This window comes from Schistocerca cancellata, chromosome 6 (assembly GCF_023864275.1).
Source record: "Schistocerca cancellata isolate TAMUIC-IGC-003103 chromosome 6, iqSchCanc2.1, whole genome shotgun sequence".
Taxonomy (NCBI): domain Eukaryota; kingdom Metazoa; phylum Arthropoda; class Insecta; order Orthoptera; family Acrididae; genus Schistocerca; species Schistocerca cancellata.
The window spans coordinates 365,432,214-365,450,596 of NC_064631.1; the positions used below are offsets into that span (position 1 = coordinate 365,432,214).

At 39.9% G+C, this 18,383-nt stretch overlaps 1 protein-coding gene across 1 annotated transcript in view; it reads left to right on the top strand.

The window, feature by feature from the left end:
* The window catches only part of LOC126191010 (HEAT repeat-containing protein 1), a 283,709-nt gene that overhangs the window by 176,007 nt on the left and 89,319 nt on the right, over positions 1–18,383 (top strand). Inside the window, exons 17-18 of the mRNA XM_049931695.1 lie at positions 555–712; positions 6,509–6,685. Of these exons, the coding sequence (XP_049787652.1) occupies positions 555–712; positions 6,509–6,685 (335 nt within the window). The remainder of the gene's footprint in view (positions 1–554; positions 713–6,508; positions 6,686–18,383) is intronic.

Consider the following 18,383-nt stretch of genomic DNA (forward strand, 5'->3'; position numbering starts at 1 on the left):
GTTTTGATATACCATTTCGTTTGAAATTCAGTCACTGTCACACTTGAAGGTACTAGATATTCTGAGACAATCAACAGAAGGATTTTTACAAAAATGTTAGCAAGTGTTGTTGCATCCTGCGGGTTACTATAATGACTTCTACAGTGCTGGAGTATGTAGTCTTTTTTTTAGTGTATTGTACATGTTCTTTTACTTTTGTTTTGCCTATTTGGTCATATGGTTGACGGATCACCATACCTGGATGAGAAAAAATTCAGCAGTATGTGGAATAAAATTGGCTTCAAAACTACACTTCTGTATACGTCTCAGTTTCTTATTTCAATGATGCTTTCAGATAATTAACCAGTATTACGATGAGAGGGACAGGAGCAGCGAAAAGTGCACATTATTCTATTGAAACCATTGAAATGATAACACTTGATTATTTTGTGTTGTAAGCTGTCATTTCTTTAGTAACTGTTTTAGTTTTTTTCCAGATAAGGTGTAATTTCTCATACCGTAAAATACTGATGGTGGCTTATTTTTAATTTTTATTGCAATTATCTTTCTGGCAGAAAACTTCTTTAGGCTGAAAAAGAAGATGGGTGCAACATTGCCACCATCATCACTGTTTGATATTGCTCATCATACGGATAAACAGCTGCGTCACTACAGATACAGTCTTGTAACGTTTTTGTCATCGCTTCTGTCATCAGCATCGTTTGTTGCACAGGTACTTGATTTCTTTATCTATTTTAGTATTTTGTAAAATCTGCTACTCACGCTGTAGAGATGGTTGCTGGGAGTAGCAGAATCAGCAGGTCACAAGATGGTGTATGAGTTTGGTTGCAATGTTCACTTGTTTCGAGTTGCTACTAACCTTGGGCCATTATACAATGCAGTGGATACTGGCATTGTTGTCATCATTCCATGCCGAATTTCATTTCACATATTGTTAACTTTGTGCGTAACATTTGTTTTTCTATCCATAAGCACATGGCGTGCAAAACTCAATCCTTTCTACTAACAAGTCAGGCTGGGTTGACTGTGAGGGAAATCTGCCTGTGCTGGTTGAATAACTTCAATTTATGCTGATTCAGCTATTTCCCGTTAGCCATTGCACTGGGTGCCTTAATTAAGGATGTGGATAATATTTGTTTCTGACTGTGTTAATGTGTTTATATAGTTCCAAGATAGCATTTACTCCTGTGTACTTCTCTCAACCAAAGATAAAGTGATAGAGACAGTGCAAAGCTTGCAGATCATGATTTATTAATTAAAAATTTTTAAAGGCACAAAGAGATGGAAATAGGCCAGTTGTTACTTTTGTATTTGGTGTACAGCTGACAGACCACCTTAAAATAACACTCGTAACAAACTTGTAGCTTCCTTCTTTAAAAAGGAGATAGTAATTGTTTGCAGGGAGTTATAAAAGAGAAGAAGGCTCTGCTACTGATCTCAGGCTAAAAATGACCCACCCATTACAAGGAGAAAGAGAGACAGAGATGAAGGAACCTGTATCAGAGAAGTCAGATCTAATACATTATTAATAACTACACCAGGTTCAATTCAGAGATGGTAAAAAGGACAGAGAGAAAAGTAAAGGTGGACTACAAAAGGAACAGGAAATGAAGAGTGGAAAGAAAATATCAATTAAATGGTGGAAAGAAAACGGAAAAGGTAAAGAAAGAGGATAGGAGAAGAAAAACAGACTATTATATATATGATGGAGACAATTATAAAAGTAAATAATCAATTTGCTACTCACCACGTAGAGGAGGTATTGAGTAGTAGACAGGCACAAAGAAAACCACAGCCAGTCCTTGGCACCCAGAGACAGAAGCCATGTGTGTACGAGTTGTTGTGTGAATGTGTGAGAATTCTTCTTCTGAGGAAGGACTCTGTCTGGAAGCTTAAATATTTCTACAAGTCGTTTTCTTTGTGCCTGTGTATTACTCTATGTGGTGAGCAGCAATCTACCCTTTCCATATTATTGTTGTTCCATACTGAACTTCTTATTGTTTAAATAATTAAATTATAATAGTTACCTTACTGGTGAGGGAGAGGGATGAGGATAGGCTAATACAGGCTGATTGTAAAACCAAGACTAGGTAAAAGGATATGTTGGAAAGCGAATATCTGTCTGTAGATTTCAGGGAAACTAGTGTGGGTTGGAAGGAATTAAATGGTTTAGTATAGGAGGTATTAAGAGTCTCTTGAGTCATTCTTTGAATTAAGCTCAGCAACTGCAAAGAGAACATCTGCAAGGCGGACAATCCTTTTGTGCCCATTCAGGCTATCTGCTAGTTTATGGGTTAATACCTCTAATAGGGAGTTATGCTATGGACATATGTCGGCTGATAAGTAACATGACTATAGCTGATTGAAATTACTTAATAGTTGACATCTGTTACTTACTGCAACAGTGTTGCCACATCGGCTGCTGGCTACTGCTTGGTTGTAGGCAATGCACCAACATGGTAGGCCACTTCACAAATGCTTAATATGTAATTCAGAGCAATGCTGGAAGTGGGGCTACCATGATGTTTGACAGAAATGCAAGATCTTCTGTTGACAACTGATTTTAAGTCACCAATGACTGAACTTTTACAGTCAACTCATTTTGTAGCCCTGAATTTTAGCTCTCCTTACCTGACCACAACCTTGTGATGTGCAATGTCTCTGAGAAAATGGCAGTCAACAATCTGTGGCAGACCTAAAATCATTATCGCTTTTTTCACAGCGATTAAAATAAACCTCCACGAGCAAACTCAATACAGAAAAACTTCAATTTCAGTGCTTTAAAAAAAAAAAAACTAATTTTTCACCATCATTCATTTGTTACCTGAAACTATCCTCACACTGGCTTCATGAATTGCCACTTCAGCAACAGAAGAACAGTTCTGGTTGGCACTTATTGTAAATTACTGATGATACTGGCAGATTCCAAGTGATTAAAGAAGATAGGAAGAAAAATGAGGGAAAATAAAAAAGCCAATACGATAATGAAAATAAGGCAGCAAGGTACTAGAAATTAAAAAAAAAAATTAGATCAGTTAACTAAGTAAAAATAACAAAGAAGGTTTTTTGATTAGATTGGGGGGGGGGGGGGGGGGGTGTCTGCTGTGCTACACGAGTTTTGAACCTACGATCTTCTACGTGACAGGTTAATGCATAAACCCCTATGCTACAGCACTACAATACATAATGTTGTTATACTTATGACTCACATATTCCAATGGCAATGGTGAATTTCAACCTTCAACCATTTGGGTTCACGTAATGTTGAGCGAAACTTTTCTTATGTAAACCTGTCTCTGTGATTATAGTATCTGTACACATGGCACTGAATCACATCTAGTGCAGAAGTATTCAGTAGTGTTTGATTAGTAGTGTGTATGAAGTGCGAGTATATCGTTTGTGTGTGTGTGTGTGTGTGTGTGTGTGTGTGTGTGTGTGTGTGTGTACTAGTGAATCTGTGCCAAGCCAGGGGTAGCAGAGTCTGGGATAAGAGGAAGCCTCTTCCTTGGTTTTCACAGGCTAGGGCCATTGTGATTCTCCCATGCCATTCCTCTGGTTTGTTTGTAGATGCAGCTCTTAGTGATGGCGAAGTTAAGGGTAAAGATGGATATGAGGCTTATTTGGGAGACTCTCAAGTGGACATTGTGAGTAGAGAAGTAGTGTGTTTAAAGGGCTGTGGAACTACCAGATTAAATTCCTTTTTTTCCAACACTTAGTTCGTCTGAGAAAATTTACACTTCATGGATGTCCTGAAATGTTTTTCAGAGTATGATTGTGTTTGAATATTCAGTCAATTTGGGCAAGCTGAAAATGAAGTAAGCTTGTATTAAATACATTGTTACACAGTCTTCCATTGTGTTTTGGAATTTATACAGTTGTTACATGGTTTGACTTCTGTTGTATCAACCATGTTAATAAAGTTGGAAGCTATGGCTTTGTATCGTAACATGTTTTATGATAGTTTGTGGTTTTGAACATCACAATCACTGTCAACCTTAGCTTGGAAACAGCACTGTGTGGTAGTGTTGCATCCATCGCCAGATTCTGGATTAATTTTATCTATAATTTATTGCAATAAATATCATAAAGAAAGTGTCATTGTTGATCATGTTACAATATAAGGTTATTTCAGTTTTCAATACAACAAATTTTTTGTTGGTAATAATTTTGCAAATCACAGCTATTTAAATAGGTGCACAAAATATCATATATGCTGTGCCTGCACTGAGATAGGGAGGCAAGCCTTGATCACTTTGCACTATTACCGTCCATGCAGCAGTCCATGTACATGGCTGGACTTAGAAATTCTTCATATGTTGTTTGCTGTCTTTTATTTTCCATCTCCTTATCTATCTCTTCCTCTGTCTTCACATCTACTATGTATCTTGCCCCATCTGTCTCACCTCCCATTTACATCATCTCTCACCTGCCAACTACTGCCCACCTAACCATCTGCCTACCTCCCTCCTATCTCTACTCACCCTCTGTTTGCTCTGGTTTTTTCATGTGGTTTGCGTTTCCCTTACCTTCTGTCTGCACTGTCTCCTCCTGCTTCTGAAATCGCTTTTGCTGACTATCCCAGCCACCCTCTGTATAAGCCACACGGACCTCTCCCTCTGCAAGACTGACCATCACTGTACACAACTTCTTTGACTTTCCTCCCATACTTGTGCCCCTTATCCTTCACAGTCACAAAAGGGGTGCTCCTTTCTGGCAAGCAATTGGGAATGTGGGGAATGGTGCATGGCTGGGAAGACAAGGCATGAGAGATCTGTTCCTGGGCAAAGTGGGGAGTTTGAACTTAGACTTAAAAGGCATCAGTAAAACGCTCACCACTTTTGCATGGGGCCTGCTCATTTCTGCAAAAGTGATGACTATGGTTGGCTAGGCTCTATTGAAGGGGCTTATTGGAATGGAGTGTTTGTCAGATGACAGAGTGGAGGTTTTGTTGGTAACTGGCAAGTTTGACATGGATGGAAATTACTAATGGAGCCATCCCTGAGGTGGAGATTGATATCGAGGAAGGTGGTTTGTTGGGCTGAGGAGGACCAGGTAAGTATATAGAGGAGAAAGTGTTAGGTTCTGAAGGAATGTGATTAGGGTATCCTTGCCCTCAATCTAAATCATAAACATGTCATTATTAAATCTGAACCATTTGAAGGGTTTGCGATAGCGGGACCGGGGATAGGCTGGGGGGGGGGGGGGGGAGGGGGGGGCTCTGTTACCTCTAGATGGCCTTTCAGTGGGTTGACATGGGATGTTGTTGTACCCATATGGAGGTGCCCGTATCCATATGGACTTGCCCATGACTGTATTGCAAATTGGTTTCTCGATGACACCTTCAAAGGAGAAGTAATTGTGGTTGAGAATATAGTTGGGCCACAGAGACCAGGAAGGAAGTTCTTGGTTTGCAGTCACTTGGTTATAGGGAATGGTACTGTTCAGCAGTGGTGAGGCCGTGGGCATTGGGGATATTGTTATAGATGGAGGTGGCATTGACAGTAATGAGCAGGATGATAAAGTGGTATAGGGGCTGGAGCTGGGGAGAGTCAGCAGAGGAAATGGGTGGTGTCTTCTATATGTGACGGTAGGTTATAGATAATAAGCTGAAGATATTGGTGTTCAAGAGCAGAGATTTTGTCAGTGGGGACACAGTGATGAGGATGACTTAGAGAGCTTCATTTAATTTATCACAAAATTGCAACCCAGAGGAGTAGATCAAGAGAGAGAAATGGATATGAAGTACCCAAGAGTAAAACTTTGAAGTTTTCAAGCATTGTCGTAATTTTCGTTGTGCGTTTGTATCAACTTCTTTGCTTTCCCTCATAACAGTATTTTAAAACATTCTAATTACTTGGTCTGTCTTCTTGCATTTGTTGTGTTCTGCACTTCTTTGTTCATCTGCAATACTCTTTGCCTTCTCCTATCAGTTTAGCAAATGTTTTAGCAAATGTTCTTGTGTTGCCCTGTTTCCTTTTATTCTGGAAAGTTATCAACACTGTGGCTCCCACTTCCCCTCAATAAATGTTGCAGATACAGAATTGCATACAGTAATTCTAATTTACTATGCAAGTATTACAAAGATCTACTGCCAAAGCTTCATCAAGACATAGAATAAAGAGATAATGAAAGTTTGCACAAATAGCTTTTTAGAAGTATATTTTACAATGCTGTTTTGTGTGTAATGTGGATAGCAAATAATTGTACAGTAAAGAAAAACTGCCCTGCTAAATTAACAATAATACACTGTTTCACTATGCATTGTATTGTACACTACAGAATTTGCCAACTTCATGTAACAAGTGTTTGTGATTAGCCATGATTCCAGTTATTAGGCATTATTTTTTCTATGATTTTTAGCTCTTAAAAGATCTGAGACAAAATGACTAAAAGTGCGTTGAACTTCAACTTTCTCTTTACACAGCATAATTTTATTCTTTTCTAAAATTGTTAACTGTTAATTTTCTTTTTGGTTATTTAGATTTATTTTTTACATTTTTTAAAACAGGTTGCTGCATTGACTGATGATGAAACTGTACAGCTTGAAAGTTTGTACAGAGAATTTATTGAAAATATCTTATGCCTTATTCAGTCTTGTGCTCAAGAAGCTGACATAAATTCAGGAAAAGCAACAGCAAAATACTGGAAAGTTAAACTAAACCAATGCTATGACATCCTAGACAAGGTGAGAAATATTCTCATTATAGTTCATATTTTGAAAACCATGATGAATATCTAATTTGCATGCAACGGAACTGTATCAGCACTGCCTGACAATAAAAGTGAAGTACCCAGAAGAAATGGTAGGATGTCAATGTAACTTTGTACAGATACACACCATCAACGGGTGTATAAATGATTATGAGTTGCAGTTCTCTGTGACAGGTAGAATGGCCTCCAGATTGCATTAGTATTTTTCATGTTGGAATGTAATGTGCCTGTATTTATTGAGGTATGGTAAGGAGGTGAACTATGTAAAGGTTTTGTGGTCACTGTTACTTAATATATATTAACTGCTTTACTTAAAAACAGCTTGTGAATAACTTTGTTGCTTTATCTTGGGGCACTAGACTACTACTTTGAAGATGTGATCAATGTCCGTACCAGCTACAAATTATCTAAAATACCAACTGCTGCAAAAAGAAATTCAAGTGCTGTTTCTTTATCACCTGTGTGCTACACCTCTGTTAGCAGTCATACTTTCCATGTTATAACTGATGAAAGCATTTAACTTTACAAGCTCACAATACAGCTTAGTCTTTATTGTTTGCACTCTGTATGTCAACCTTTGCTTTCTCTTGACCAGTAATGTCATGACAATTATTACACTCTGTGTGATTCCATGGTCCATATCGATTCTCCTAGATGGGACAGCATTATCATGGAATAACTGCTGCAACCAACAGATGCCTCCAATTGCAGGGAAACAGATCCCCATCGCCACTTGCTGTTATGATGCATGAAAAGAAAATAATAATTCCACGCACATGTGGCTCAAAACTGAACACTTAAGTACTAAGGAAATGAGATTCTGTGCCCAAAGGACCAATACCCTTCACTTAACACCCCCCACCCCCTCCCCCACCCCCACTCTCTCGCTCTCTCTCTCTCTCTCTCTCTCTCTCTCTCTCTCTCTCTCTCTCTCCCTCTCTCTCTCTCCCCTCTCCCTCTCCCCCCCCCCCCCCCCGCCCCCTCTCTCTCTCTCTCTCTCTCTCTCCCTCTCTCTCCTCTAACACACACAACACACACACACGAAGGATGTTGTGGCAAATCAATTATGTCGGCAACTAAACTATCCTCAGCTATTTTCCTAGTGACTTCACGCTTAATGAGGTAAATGGGTAATGGCCCAATGGCCCATAAATAGCAACTGTTAGGTCCTGCAAAGCTTTTGGCATTACTAGATGTGGCCTGTTGGTCATATGGTTGAAATCCTCTTTTTGACACAATTACCATGTGCATAAGATACGTTCTTTAAATGGTAAAATTGGTCACATGCCTAAAGCATTTCCTAATGCCAAAATACGATATCCTTTGTTCACAAACTAAATTAGGCCTTAACTGCAGTTTTGGAAAGTACACAACTTCCAGTGCAATGATTTTTCATTCACTTGTCAAAATTAGACCCCACCCTGTGTTAGCCGTGAATGCTTTTGCATTTCAGGTAAATCCTCATGCTCACGCAATAAAATCTTTTCTCCCAAAATACCCCGTCTGACTGCGGGTAATCTTTTATGTTACAAACTAAGTGCCTTACATCATTGTCGGTGTAAGTGGCAGATAGAATATTAATTGTGAAATCACACCAGGCCCCTCAGTTCTAGTCATTTTATTTGTTCCTAATGGTAATCGGGACAGAGCATTCTTTTTGAGGTCCTGTTTTGTACCTTATTTCTATCTGAAACTCTTGCAAAAATAACACTTATCTCATTAGGTAGCTATGTAGTAAACCTGCTTTCCACGAGGAATCCCATGGCTTAGTGATCTGTGTAAATGACTACTTGTGAGCCCCATATTAAAGCTTATAACAACAAAAACAATCAATTATTGATAAAATTATTTAATTGAATATAATAGAGGGAAACATTCCACATGGGAAAAATATATCTAATATATCTAATCTCCCTTAAAACCCACATCCTTTTGTCTTTCCCCTCTCCTTCCCTCTTTCCTGATGAAGCAACTGTGGGTTGCGAAAGCTTGAAATTTGTGTGTGTGTTTGTGTGTTTTTTATTGTCTCCTGTCAACATACCAACGCTTTAGTTTTTGTAAGTTACTGCATCTTTATTTTTAGATAAATTATCTAATTGGATAGATAAAAAAATCTACTCACCAAGCAGCAGCAGCAGAACAAACGCAGGATGAGAAGGAAAGTCTTATCCTTCACGTTTCTTTCTTCCCCTTCAACTCTTCTGCCTGAAGAAGGAGGCGCTGACTCAGAAAGCTTGCCAATCACAACAGTCTTTTATGTATGTGTTCTGCTGCTGCTTGGTGGATAGATTTTTTTTATCTATCCAATTACATAACCACATTGAAGATTGGAAGTTTTGTATTCTTCATGCCTTGGCTAGTAACTCTTTTACTGTTAGTTCATACTTGTTAGGTTCAAACTTCTCCAAATTTCTCCCAGGAAATGCTGTTGTACTGTTCTCAACTTTCTCTGGATTTCACTTGCCTTGGAAGAATTCGCATGAAGTTCTGTATTTGGATGCATCAGTGGCGGGTTTGAATGGTTGGTTCTTGCTTGGATGTTTTAGAGTCTGAACATTTACTAGAGCTCGTTTTATATTTTGAAATACACTACTGGCCATTAAAATTGCTACACCAAGAAGACATGCACATGATAAACAGGTATTCATTGGACAAATATATTATACTAGAACTGACAACTGATTACATTTTCACGCAATTTGGGTGCATAGATCCTGAGAAATCAGTACCCAGAACAACCACCTCTGGCCGTAATAACGGCCTTGATACGCCTGGGCATTGAGTCAAACAGAGCTTGGATGGCGTGTACAGGTACAGCTGCCCATGCAGCTTCAAAACGATACCGCAGTTCATCAAGAGTAGTGACTGGCGTATTGTGACGAGCCAGTTGCTCGGCCACCATTGACCAGATGTTTTCAATTGGTGAGATATCTGGAGAGTGTGCTGGTCAGGGCAGCAGTCGAACATTTTCTGTATCCAGAAAGGCCCGTACAGGACCTGCAACATGCGGTCGTGCATTATCCTGCTGAAATGTAGGGTTTCGCAGGGATCGAATGAAGGGTAGAGCCACGGGTCGTAATACAAATGAAATGTAACGTCCACTGTTCAAAGTGCCGTCAGTGCGAACAAGAGGTGACTGAGACTTGTAACCAATGGCACCCCATACCATCAACCCAGGTGATACGCTAGTATGGTGATGGCGAATACACGCTTCCAATGTGCGTTCACCGCGATGTCGCCAATCATGGATGCAACCATCATGATGCTGTAAACAGAACCTGTATTCAATTGAAAAAATGATGTTTTGCCATCCATGCACCCAGGTTCGTCGTTGAGTACATGATCGCAGGATCACCTGTCTGTGATGCAGCGTCAAAGGTAACCGCAGCCATGGTCTCCGAGCTGATAGTCCATGCTGCTGCAAACAACGTCAAACTGTTCATGCAGATGGTTGTTGTCCTGCAAACGTCACCATCTGTTGACTCAGGGATCGAGATGTGGCTGCACAATCCATTACAGCCATGCTGATAAGATGCCTGTGATCTCGACTGCTAGTGATACGAGGCCATTGGGATCCAGCACGGCATTCCGTATTACCTCCTGAACCCACTGATTCCATATTCTACTAACAGTCATTAGATCTCAACCAGTGCGAGCAGAAATGCCGCGATACGATAAACCGCAATCGCGATAGGCTACAATCTGACCTTTATCAAAGTCGGAAACATGATGGTACACATTTCTCCTCCTTACACGAGGCATCACAACAACGTTTCACCGGGCAACACTGGTTAACTGCTGTTTGTGTATGAGAAATCGGTTGGAAACTCTCCTCATGTCAGCACGTCGTAGGTGTCGCCACCGGCACCAACCTTGTGTGATTGCTCTGAAAAGTTAATAATTTGCATATCACAGCATCTTCTTCCTGTCGGTTAAATTTCGTGTCTGTAGCATGTCATATTCGTGGTGTAGCAATTTTAATGGCCAGTTGTGTACTTCCAGTTTCTCATGTTCCATATCCATTTGGTTCACTGTTTGAGTGATGATAGAAGGTTTGGATCATTAATCGATTGTCACTTTATATATTGCCTATAAAATCTGATTAGATGTAGGAATGAACTTAAAATATTTACATTTTGCAGTCAGTGCAATCCTCCATTGTTCTTATTCGTTTGGGGTCAGGTTTCACCCCTTTTACCCCCATTGTGTGACCTGAAAACTTAAGTTCATATTTTGGAAAAATGTTCTTGGATAATTTTATTGTTATGCCCTGTTCATGCGACCTTTTCAGAGGCATAATGCTCTTGCCAGCACTTTAGATACTATTAATGCATCATCCACATAAATAATCAAGTCTTGTGCTTGATCATCCCCTAATGCTTTATCTAGTATGCTTATGAAAACTTCTACTGAAATATTTAACCCAGGAGAGAGCACCCTAAATTATTACAACTTCCCTTCAAGTAAGAAGGCAGTGTTAAGGTCTGAAATTGTTGTGACTGGACCTGCCGACAACCGTCTGGTCCATGGAGCTAAAAATTTTGCTTGTTCAGATTTCTGTAACAGTTCCTCAGTGCGTACTGAGCGATCTCTTTCAGTCGCTGTGATGTTTATTTAACGTCCTGGTGTCCCAACAACAGGTGTATACTTCTCTAGCTGGTTTACTTACCACCAACAACAGTTTGTTTTACACACTTTTACTGCATTCCATAATCCCATATGTTACCATCTATCAAACTATTTCTTGTACCATTGACTAGAGTTCAGAAATGGAACAAGTATGAGTCTAGTGTTTGGGCTGTATACTTCATAAATCAAGACACCACTGTTACATCAATGCCAACAGACTTACTTCGTTCCCACTGTAGTTCCATGAGTATGATGAGTCTGAGTACTGTGGCTCTGTGATCACTTCATACTTGTCGACTTGTTCTCTCTTACTGAAGCATGCAGGAGTGTGAGGTTAGTCGTGACTTGGTGTTATTACAGAAGATGAGTGTACATAATCTTGCTGCTGTAAAGTAGCACTGACAAACAAAATGACCAATTGTCAGGCTCTGATGGCCTTTTAATGAAGTTGTGCTACATGAGTTGTGGAGGATGTTGTTGTTGTTGTTGTGGTCTTCAGTCCTGAGACTGGTTTGATGCAGCTCTCCATCCTACTCTATCCTGTGCAAGCTTCTTCATCTCCCAGTACCTACTGCAACCTACATCCTTCTGAATCTGCTTAGTGTATTCATCTCTTGGTCTCCCCCTACGATTTTTACCCTCCACGCTGCCCTCCAAAACTAAATTGGTGATCCCTTGATGCCTCAGAACATGTCCTACCAACCAATCCCTTCTTCTGGTCAAGTTGTGCCACAAACTTCTCTTCTCACCAATCCTATTCAATACTTCCTCATTAGTTATGTGATCTACCCATCTAATCTTCAGCATTCTTCTGTAGCACCACATTTCGAAAGCTTCTATTCTCTTCCTGTCCAAACTATTTACCGTCCTTGTTTCACTTCCATACATGGCTACACTCCATACAAATACTTTCAGAAATGACTTCCTGACACTTAAATCTATACTCGATGTTAACAAATTTCTCTTCTTCAGAAACGCTTTCCTTGCCATTGCCAGTCTACATTTTATATCCTCTCTACTTCGACCATCATCAGTTATTTTGCTCCCCAAATAGCAAAACTCCTTTACTACTTTAAGTGCCTCATTTCCTAATCTAATTCCCTCAGCATCACCCGACTTAATTCGACTACATTCCATTATCCTCGTTTTGCTTTTGTTGATGTTCATCTTATATCCTCCTTTTAAGACACTGTCCATTCCGTTCAACTGCTCTTCGAAGTCCTTTGCTGTCTCTGACAGAATTACAATGTCATCGGCAAACCTCAAGGTTTTTATTTCTTCTCCATGGATTTTAATACCTACTCCGAATTTTTCTTTTGTTTCCTTTACTGCTTGCTCAATATACAGATTGAATAACATCGGGGAGAGGCTACAACCCTGCCTTACTCCCTTCCCAACCACTGCTTCCCTTTCATGTCCCTCGACTCTTATAACTGCCATCTGGTTTCTGTACAAGTTGTAAATAGCCTTTCGCTCCCTGTATTTTACCCCTGCCACCTTCAGAATTTGAAAGAGAGTATTCCAGTCAACATTATCAAAAGCTTTCTCTAAGTCTACAAATGCTAGAAACGTAGGTTTGCCTTTCCTTAATCTTTCTTCTAAGATAAGTCGTAAGGTCAGTATTGCCTCACGTGTTCCAGTATTTCTACGGAATCCAAACTGATCTTCCCCGAGGTCGGCTTCTACTAGTTTTTCCATTCGTCTGTAAAGAATTCGTGTTAGTACTTTGCAGCTGTGGCTTATTAAACTGATTGTTCGGTAATTTTCACATCTGTCAACACCTGCTTTCTTTGGGATTGGAATTATTATATTCTTCTTGAAGTCTGAGGGTATTTCGCCTGTTTCATACATCTTGCTCACCAGGTGGTAGAGTTTTGTCAGGACTGGCTCTCCCAAGGCCGTCAGTAGTTCCAATGGAATGTTGTCTACTCCGGGGGCCTTGTTTCGACTCAGGTCTTTCAGTGCTCTGTCAAACTCTTCACGCAGTATCTTATCTCCCATTTCATCTTCATCTACATCCTCTTCCATTTCCATAATATTGTCCTCAAGTGCGTCGCTCTTGTATAGACCCTCTATATACTCCTTCCACCTTTCTGCTTTCCCTTCTTTGCTTAGAACTGGGTTTCCATCTGAGCTCTTGATGTTCATACATGTGGTTCTCTTATCTCCAAAGGTCTCTTTAATTTTCCTATAGGCAGTATCTATCTTACCCCTAGTGAGATAAGCCTCTACATCCTTACATTTGTCCTCTAGCCATCCCTGCTTAGCCATTTTGCACTTCCTGTCGATCTCATTTTTGAGACGTTTGTATTCCTTTTTGCCTGCTTCATTTACTGCATTTTTATATTTTCTCCTTTCATCAATTAAATTCAATATTTCTTCTGTTACCCAAGGATTTCTACTAACCCTCTTCTTTTTACCTACTTGATCCTCTGCTGCCTTCACTACTTCATTCCTCAAGAGCTACCCATTCTTCTTCTACTGTATTAATTGATTAAATTAATTGATTAAATTAATTGATACAAAGTGTGCAATTGCAGATGTGTTCCGTTAGAGGAGGAGTGAAATCTGGAATAATTTTCATGCTATATTTAATGCTTCAGACATAAAACATACTAATGTTGTCCAATGCTCATTGCTAGTATAGAGCAACTAAATTTATGTCAAAACTTGGATACTAATTCCTGGGATATCATCGAGATGGCAGTGCATGTGTCTAGGTGACTGTCTACCTGTGTCCCAAATATTTCACCTATGACGATTTCTGATGTGTTCTTCATTGTTATTCTCCTCTTCTTATAATCACTGTTCTTGTGTAGGTACTTCACATGCAAATCCAACCCTGTGGGCCTATGTTGTATTATTGCATCGTGGGGCCTGGCTCCTGCTCCAGCATATTTGATATTTCGCAGAAAAGAACTCGAAAACAACCTGTCTGATGAGACTTGGTAATCCATGTTATTTACCTTACTACAAGCGATTAACATCAGAGTGTGATTATTCACTTGATAAATTCCTAGTGTCTCCCCGACCGTTGTTTGGCCTGTTAATTTTATGGAACTTATATTTCTTTAATCCTATGGAATTTGGATGGATAACAGTTTTCCTCATTGTTATTCCCCTGTTGATTTTTGTTTTGTGTATAGTCAGTGCATTCTTTATTTAATGTAGCTAAACCTTCAAGGAACATCATAAGATCATTCATCCATTGCTGATACTAAATTTCCCTTCTCGTATGGTAAGGCAATCTCTGCACTAAAGCTTTAAATGATTTTCTTTTAAGGAGCTTCTACATATTTAGATTTGTGAGATGCCATTCTGTGTGTTTTTTTGTAACTACCCCAGGTATTGGTATAATGTTTGGGACTGAGTAACTCTAAAGCTAATGTTCTTGTGTACTGAATGATGAGTATTTTCTCTTAAATTTCTCTGGAAAAACTTCCCTGAAAATGATCCACTTTGAGGTAACTATGTGTGAAACCTATTTTTATTGAATTGTCGCAACATTTAGGCAATGAGCTAGAAAATGCCCTCAAAAAATATGCCAGTTGTACTTCTCCCTCTGGTTTGATCTTTGGAAATAGCTTGGAAAAACATGTTTCATTTCCTGCTCGAAATTCCCAATTAGCTCTGCTGACATTCTACTACTTCCCATTAGTTGCTGTTTATTTAGCTCCTCTGTCTTTTTCTTGAGCTCATGCCAGGTTTTCTGGAATTCCTCTCCATACCTGCCTGATAGTGGCTCATACTGTGGTGTACTGACAGTTGATTTGATTTTCTTGTGTATCTATTGATCCATTAAGTCAGCTACTCGATCCTCCAGTCTAGCAGAGGTGGAGCTGGGAATAATCGTTGCATCCGAATCTGTGGTTTGCTCTAGTGCAGTTAACATCTATTGTGCCTTTGAGATTGGTTGCTTTACCATTTTAAATTCTTATTCCATAAATCCTTGCATTTATTTTACACCATTATTTACCCCATGAAATTGTTAATTGACCTCCTGTATCACTGTTTGTTTCCTATGCTTGTAACCCAGCGAATGAATTTATTGCAGTTTGCGATGCTGCAATCTTAACATTAACCTCTGTTTTTCTCATGTTGAGATTGTGGCGGTTTCTGGAGATTAAGGGTGGCAGTGTGGTACTAATGTGCAAGACTCACTCTCCCCTTTTGGCTGTCGAACGTACTTGGAGCTGCTTCGCAGATCTTGTCTCAGGATAACAGGTGGTGATATTCTGCTCAACTTCTTCTCTGAAGAATAGATGCCACTCTGGAGGAATTTTCTACACTTTAAAATAACTCGATACACTCGAAATTGCTTTGAACACTGTATTTTGATAATATGCAGCAGTTTTCATACACTAAACATTTCTCGTAAGATCGACACCTTCCAGACCGACAGACTCTTATTACAATCATCTTTCAATACATACAATTTATAAATCTCTCCAAGCTTAACAAGACAACAGTCCCGACTTTACGACAGTAAGCGAGAGAATGAATAAAAGTCTCTTCTTTCAACAACCTTCAAATGTTTATACCAACAGTGTTTTTTAATTTCACAGAGTACGATATGTTTACTGCATGGATGGTACATGTAACTTCTCAGATGGGCTCGTTGACTACCTGCTTGCACCAATCGCCCGTCTGATACACGTCCGTCCTGTACATACATAATTGTGGGGCAGTAGACATAGTTCTACTTTACCACCCTTATCTCTAAAACAACGTGTGTTCGAGAAGGTGAAAATGCGAATGTCTCTAGAGTTTCCTCCAAAATACTTGAGGCACTACATATGCCCTTCCTTAGCTCGAACACACGATATTTTTTTCATGGTCATAACAGTTTTCCTTTTACCACTTGATTACTTAATACATCACGTAGCTTTGGATTAATTTAAACTATGTAAGGACAAGGATTGCTCTGTTCCCTTTCCAGTCGTAAACTCTGAGTGTTCGTTACCCAAGTGTATGTTGCTATTTGCTCTTACTTCTCGTACTGCTTTCTCTGAGTATGGATTTATTCACTATTTATTACAATGTGGAGGAACCCTGGGTAAATAAAGGTGTTCTTCTCAACACATGTATCTTCACACAAACATAACACTGTAAGTGGGAACAAGAATTCAAACTTGCCAGAATAATCTCTACAAATTGTGTGACTTTTGTCACGATACTGCCCTCTTCCTTTAGGCACAGTACCTATACCTTACCCAATGGTAGACACTATGAATGCACTAAATCCTTCCGTTTTGGTAGGTACGCCCCTTTAAACAAACACTATGGTACAGGTCGATCCTCTGTTTGGTGCCCCTGCCCGCACAGTATAGGTCAGCCTTCCTTAGGTCTGCCTACCTGCCCTTATCTATCCAGTCAACTCTGGGTGTGCCCTCCTTATTCTTCATGAGTAGGCTTCCTCATCAATTCCCTGAATTTATGTACACGTTTCAAAACTACCTGGAAAAATTAATATCCTGCTTTATCCATAACACTCGCTTCACAATACAGTAGAGCATTGATTATCCGAACGTCGGTCAACCGAACGACCACTTGACCGAACTTTGTACTCGCTCACACCTGTTACTCTCCCACCTTACCATCCATCATCCCCCTCACTCCCAAACCAAGTTTCCCACAGTAGTCGCCGCACTGGGCCACCGCTGACGGAACATTGCTTCTAATGGGGCCTTCACAAGGTGCTGCTGACCAGCCAAGCCGCCAGTCGCTGTGTTTCAAAAATCAGTACACTTCTGTCGGCTTGGCACTGGCAGTAGAAGTAGCGGCAGTATCAAAGCTGTTCACACCAACAGCTGCGCTAGCTTAGAGTTGAGGCGTGTCGCTCCACGCAGTTTGAAGGATTGTGCGCCCCCAAGAAGAGCTTCTCACGGTGTAAACAGTCACCTTCTGTTCTCTGTTACCACCACTTGTGTGCTGCTGCGTGAAGAAGTAAACTTGATGATACAAAATGCTTAAACGTAAACGTGTTGTCCTTTCTGTGAAGGACAAGTGCGAGATTATTACTATATATTCCTACTGAAGTTGCCTTTGTATGTTACTTTGTAATACTAAAAGAGATGCCTGTTTTTATGAATAAATTTACTGTACAGTACTTCTTTTTGGCAAATAAACATGTTCAGTTCGATTATCTGAACAAACCAGTTTTCCGAACACCCATGTCCCCCAATTACTTCGGATAATTGATGCTCTACTGTACCTCCTTTAACCCTTTTGGAGCCCTCCATTTCTCTTCCAGTCCTAACTATCCAATAGACACCATACTTTTACACACACACACACACACACACACACACACACACACACACACACACCATAATGTAATATTGCCGTCATAACTATAAATACTCCAGGGTGTATACGACCCGGGACAACCGGGAAATCTGGGAAAAACCCGGGAAGTTTTTCATCCGGGAGAAAACCCGGAAAAACCTGGGAATTTTTCGGAATTCCGGGAATTTTTCATTGTTTTAGCTTTCAATTAAATTTTTGTAATTTTGACTGCAGAATAGATTCTCTAGCAAAGAATGTTATTATATCCTGCTACTGGAGAATGATACTGCAACAATAAAATATAAACGAGAGGGAAAAAAATAAAACTTTAGTGGCAAAGGAAATGTGCAATTTACAACAACAAAAAACCGTGCACGCACAAGCGTCTGCAAATAGCAAAAATATGTCAAATGCCGTAGGGCGCAGACTGTAAATCTTCGTAACAATAAACTGCTTGCTATGAGCATGACATCACAACTGTTCACATTAGGTTCGTTTGACCAATTGCCAGCGGTCTGTTGCGCATGCGCATTTGACTCGCGTATTAAGCAGTACCTTCTCCCGCTACTTGAAGTTTGGCTGTTAGCTGTATCGGTAGTAGCAGCGAGCAGCCATATGCAAATGAGAAAATTTTTTCTCGCGCGCCCTAGCTGCCAGATTCACGCTTGCACAGAGTTGTCTGAGTTGTAGTGGGGAGGGGGTTAACCTCCACGTTAGCCGTGTTAACGTTAAGTGATTTCGCTGCTTCTCTTCGT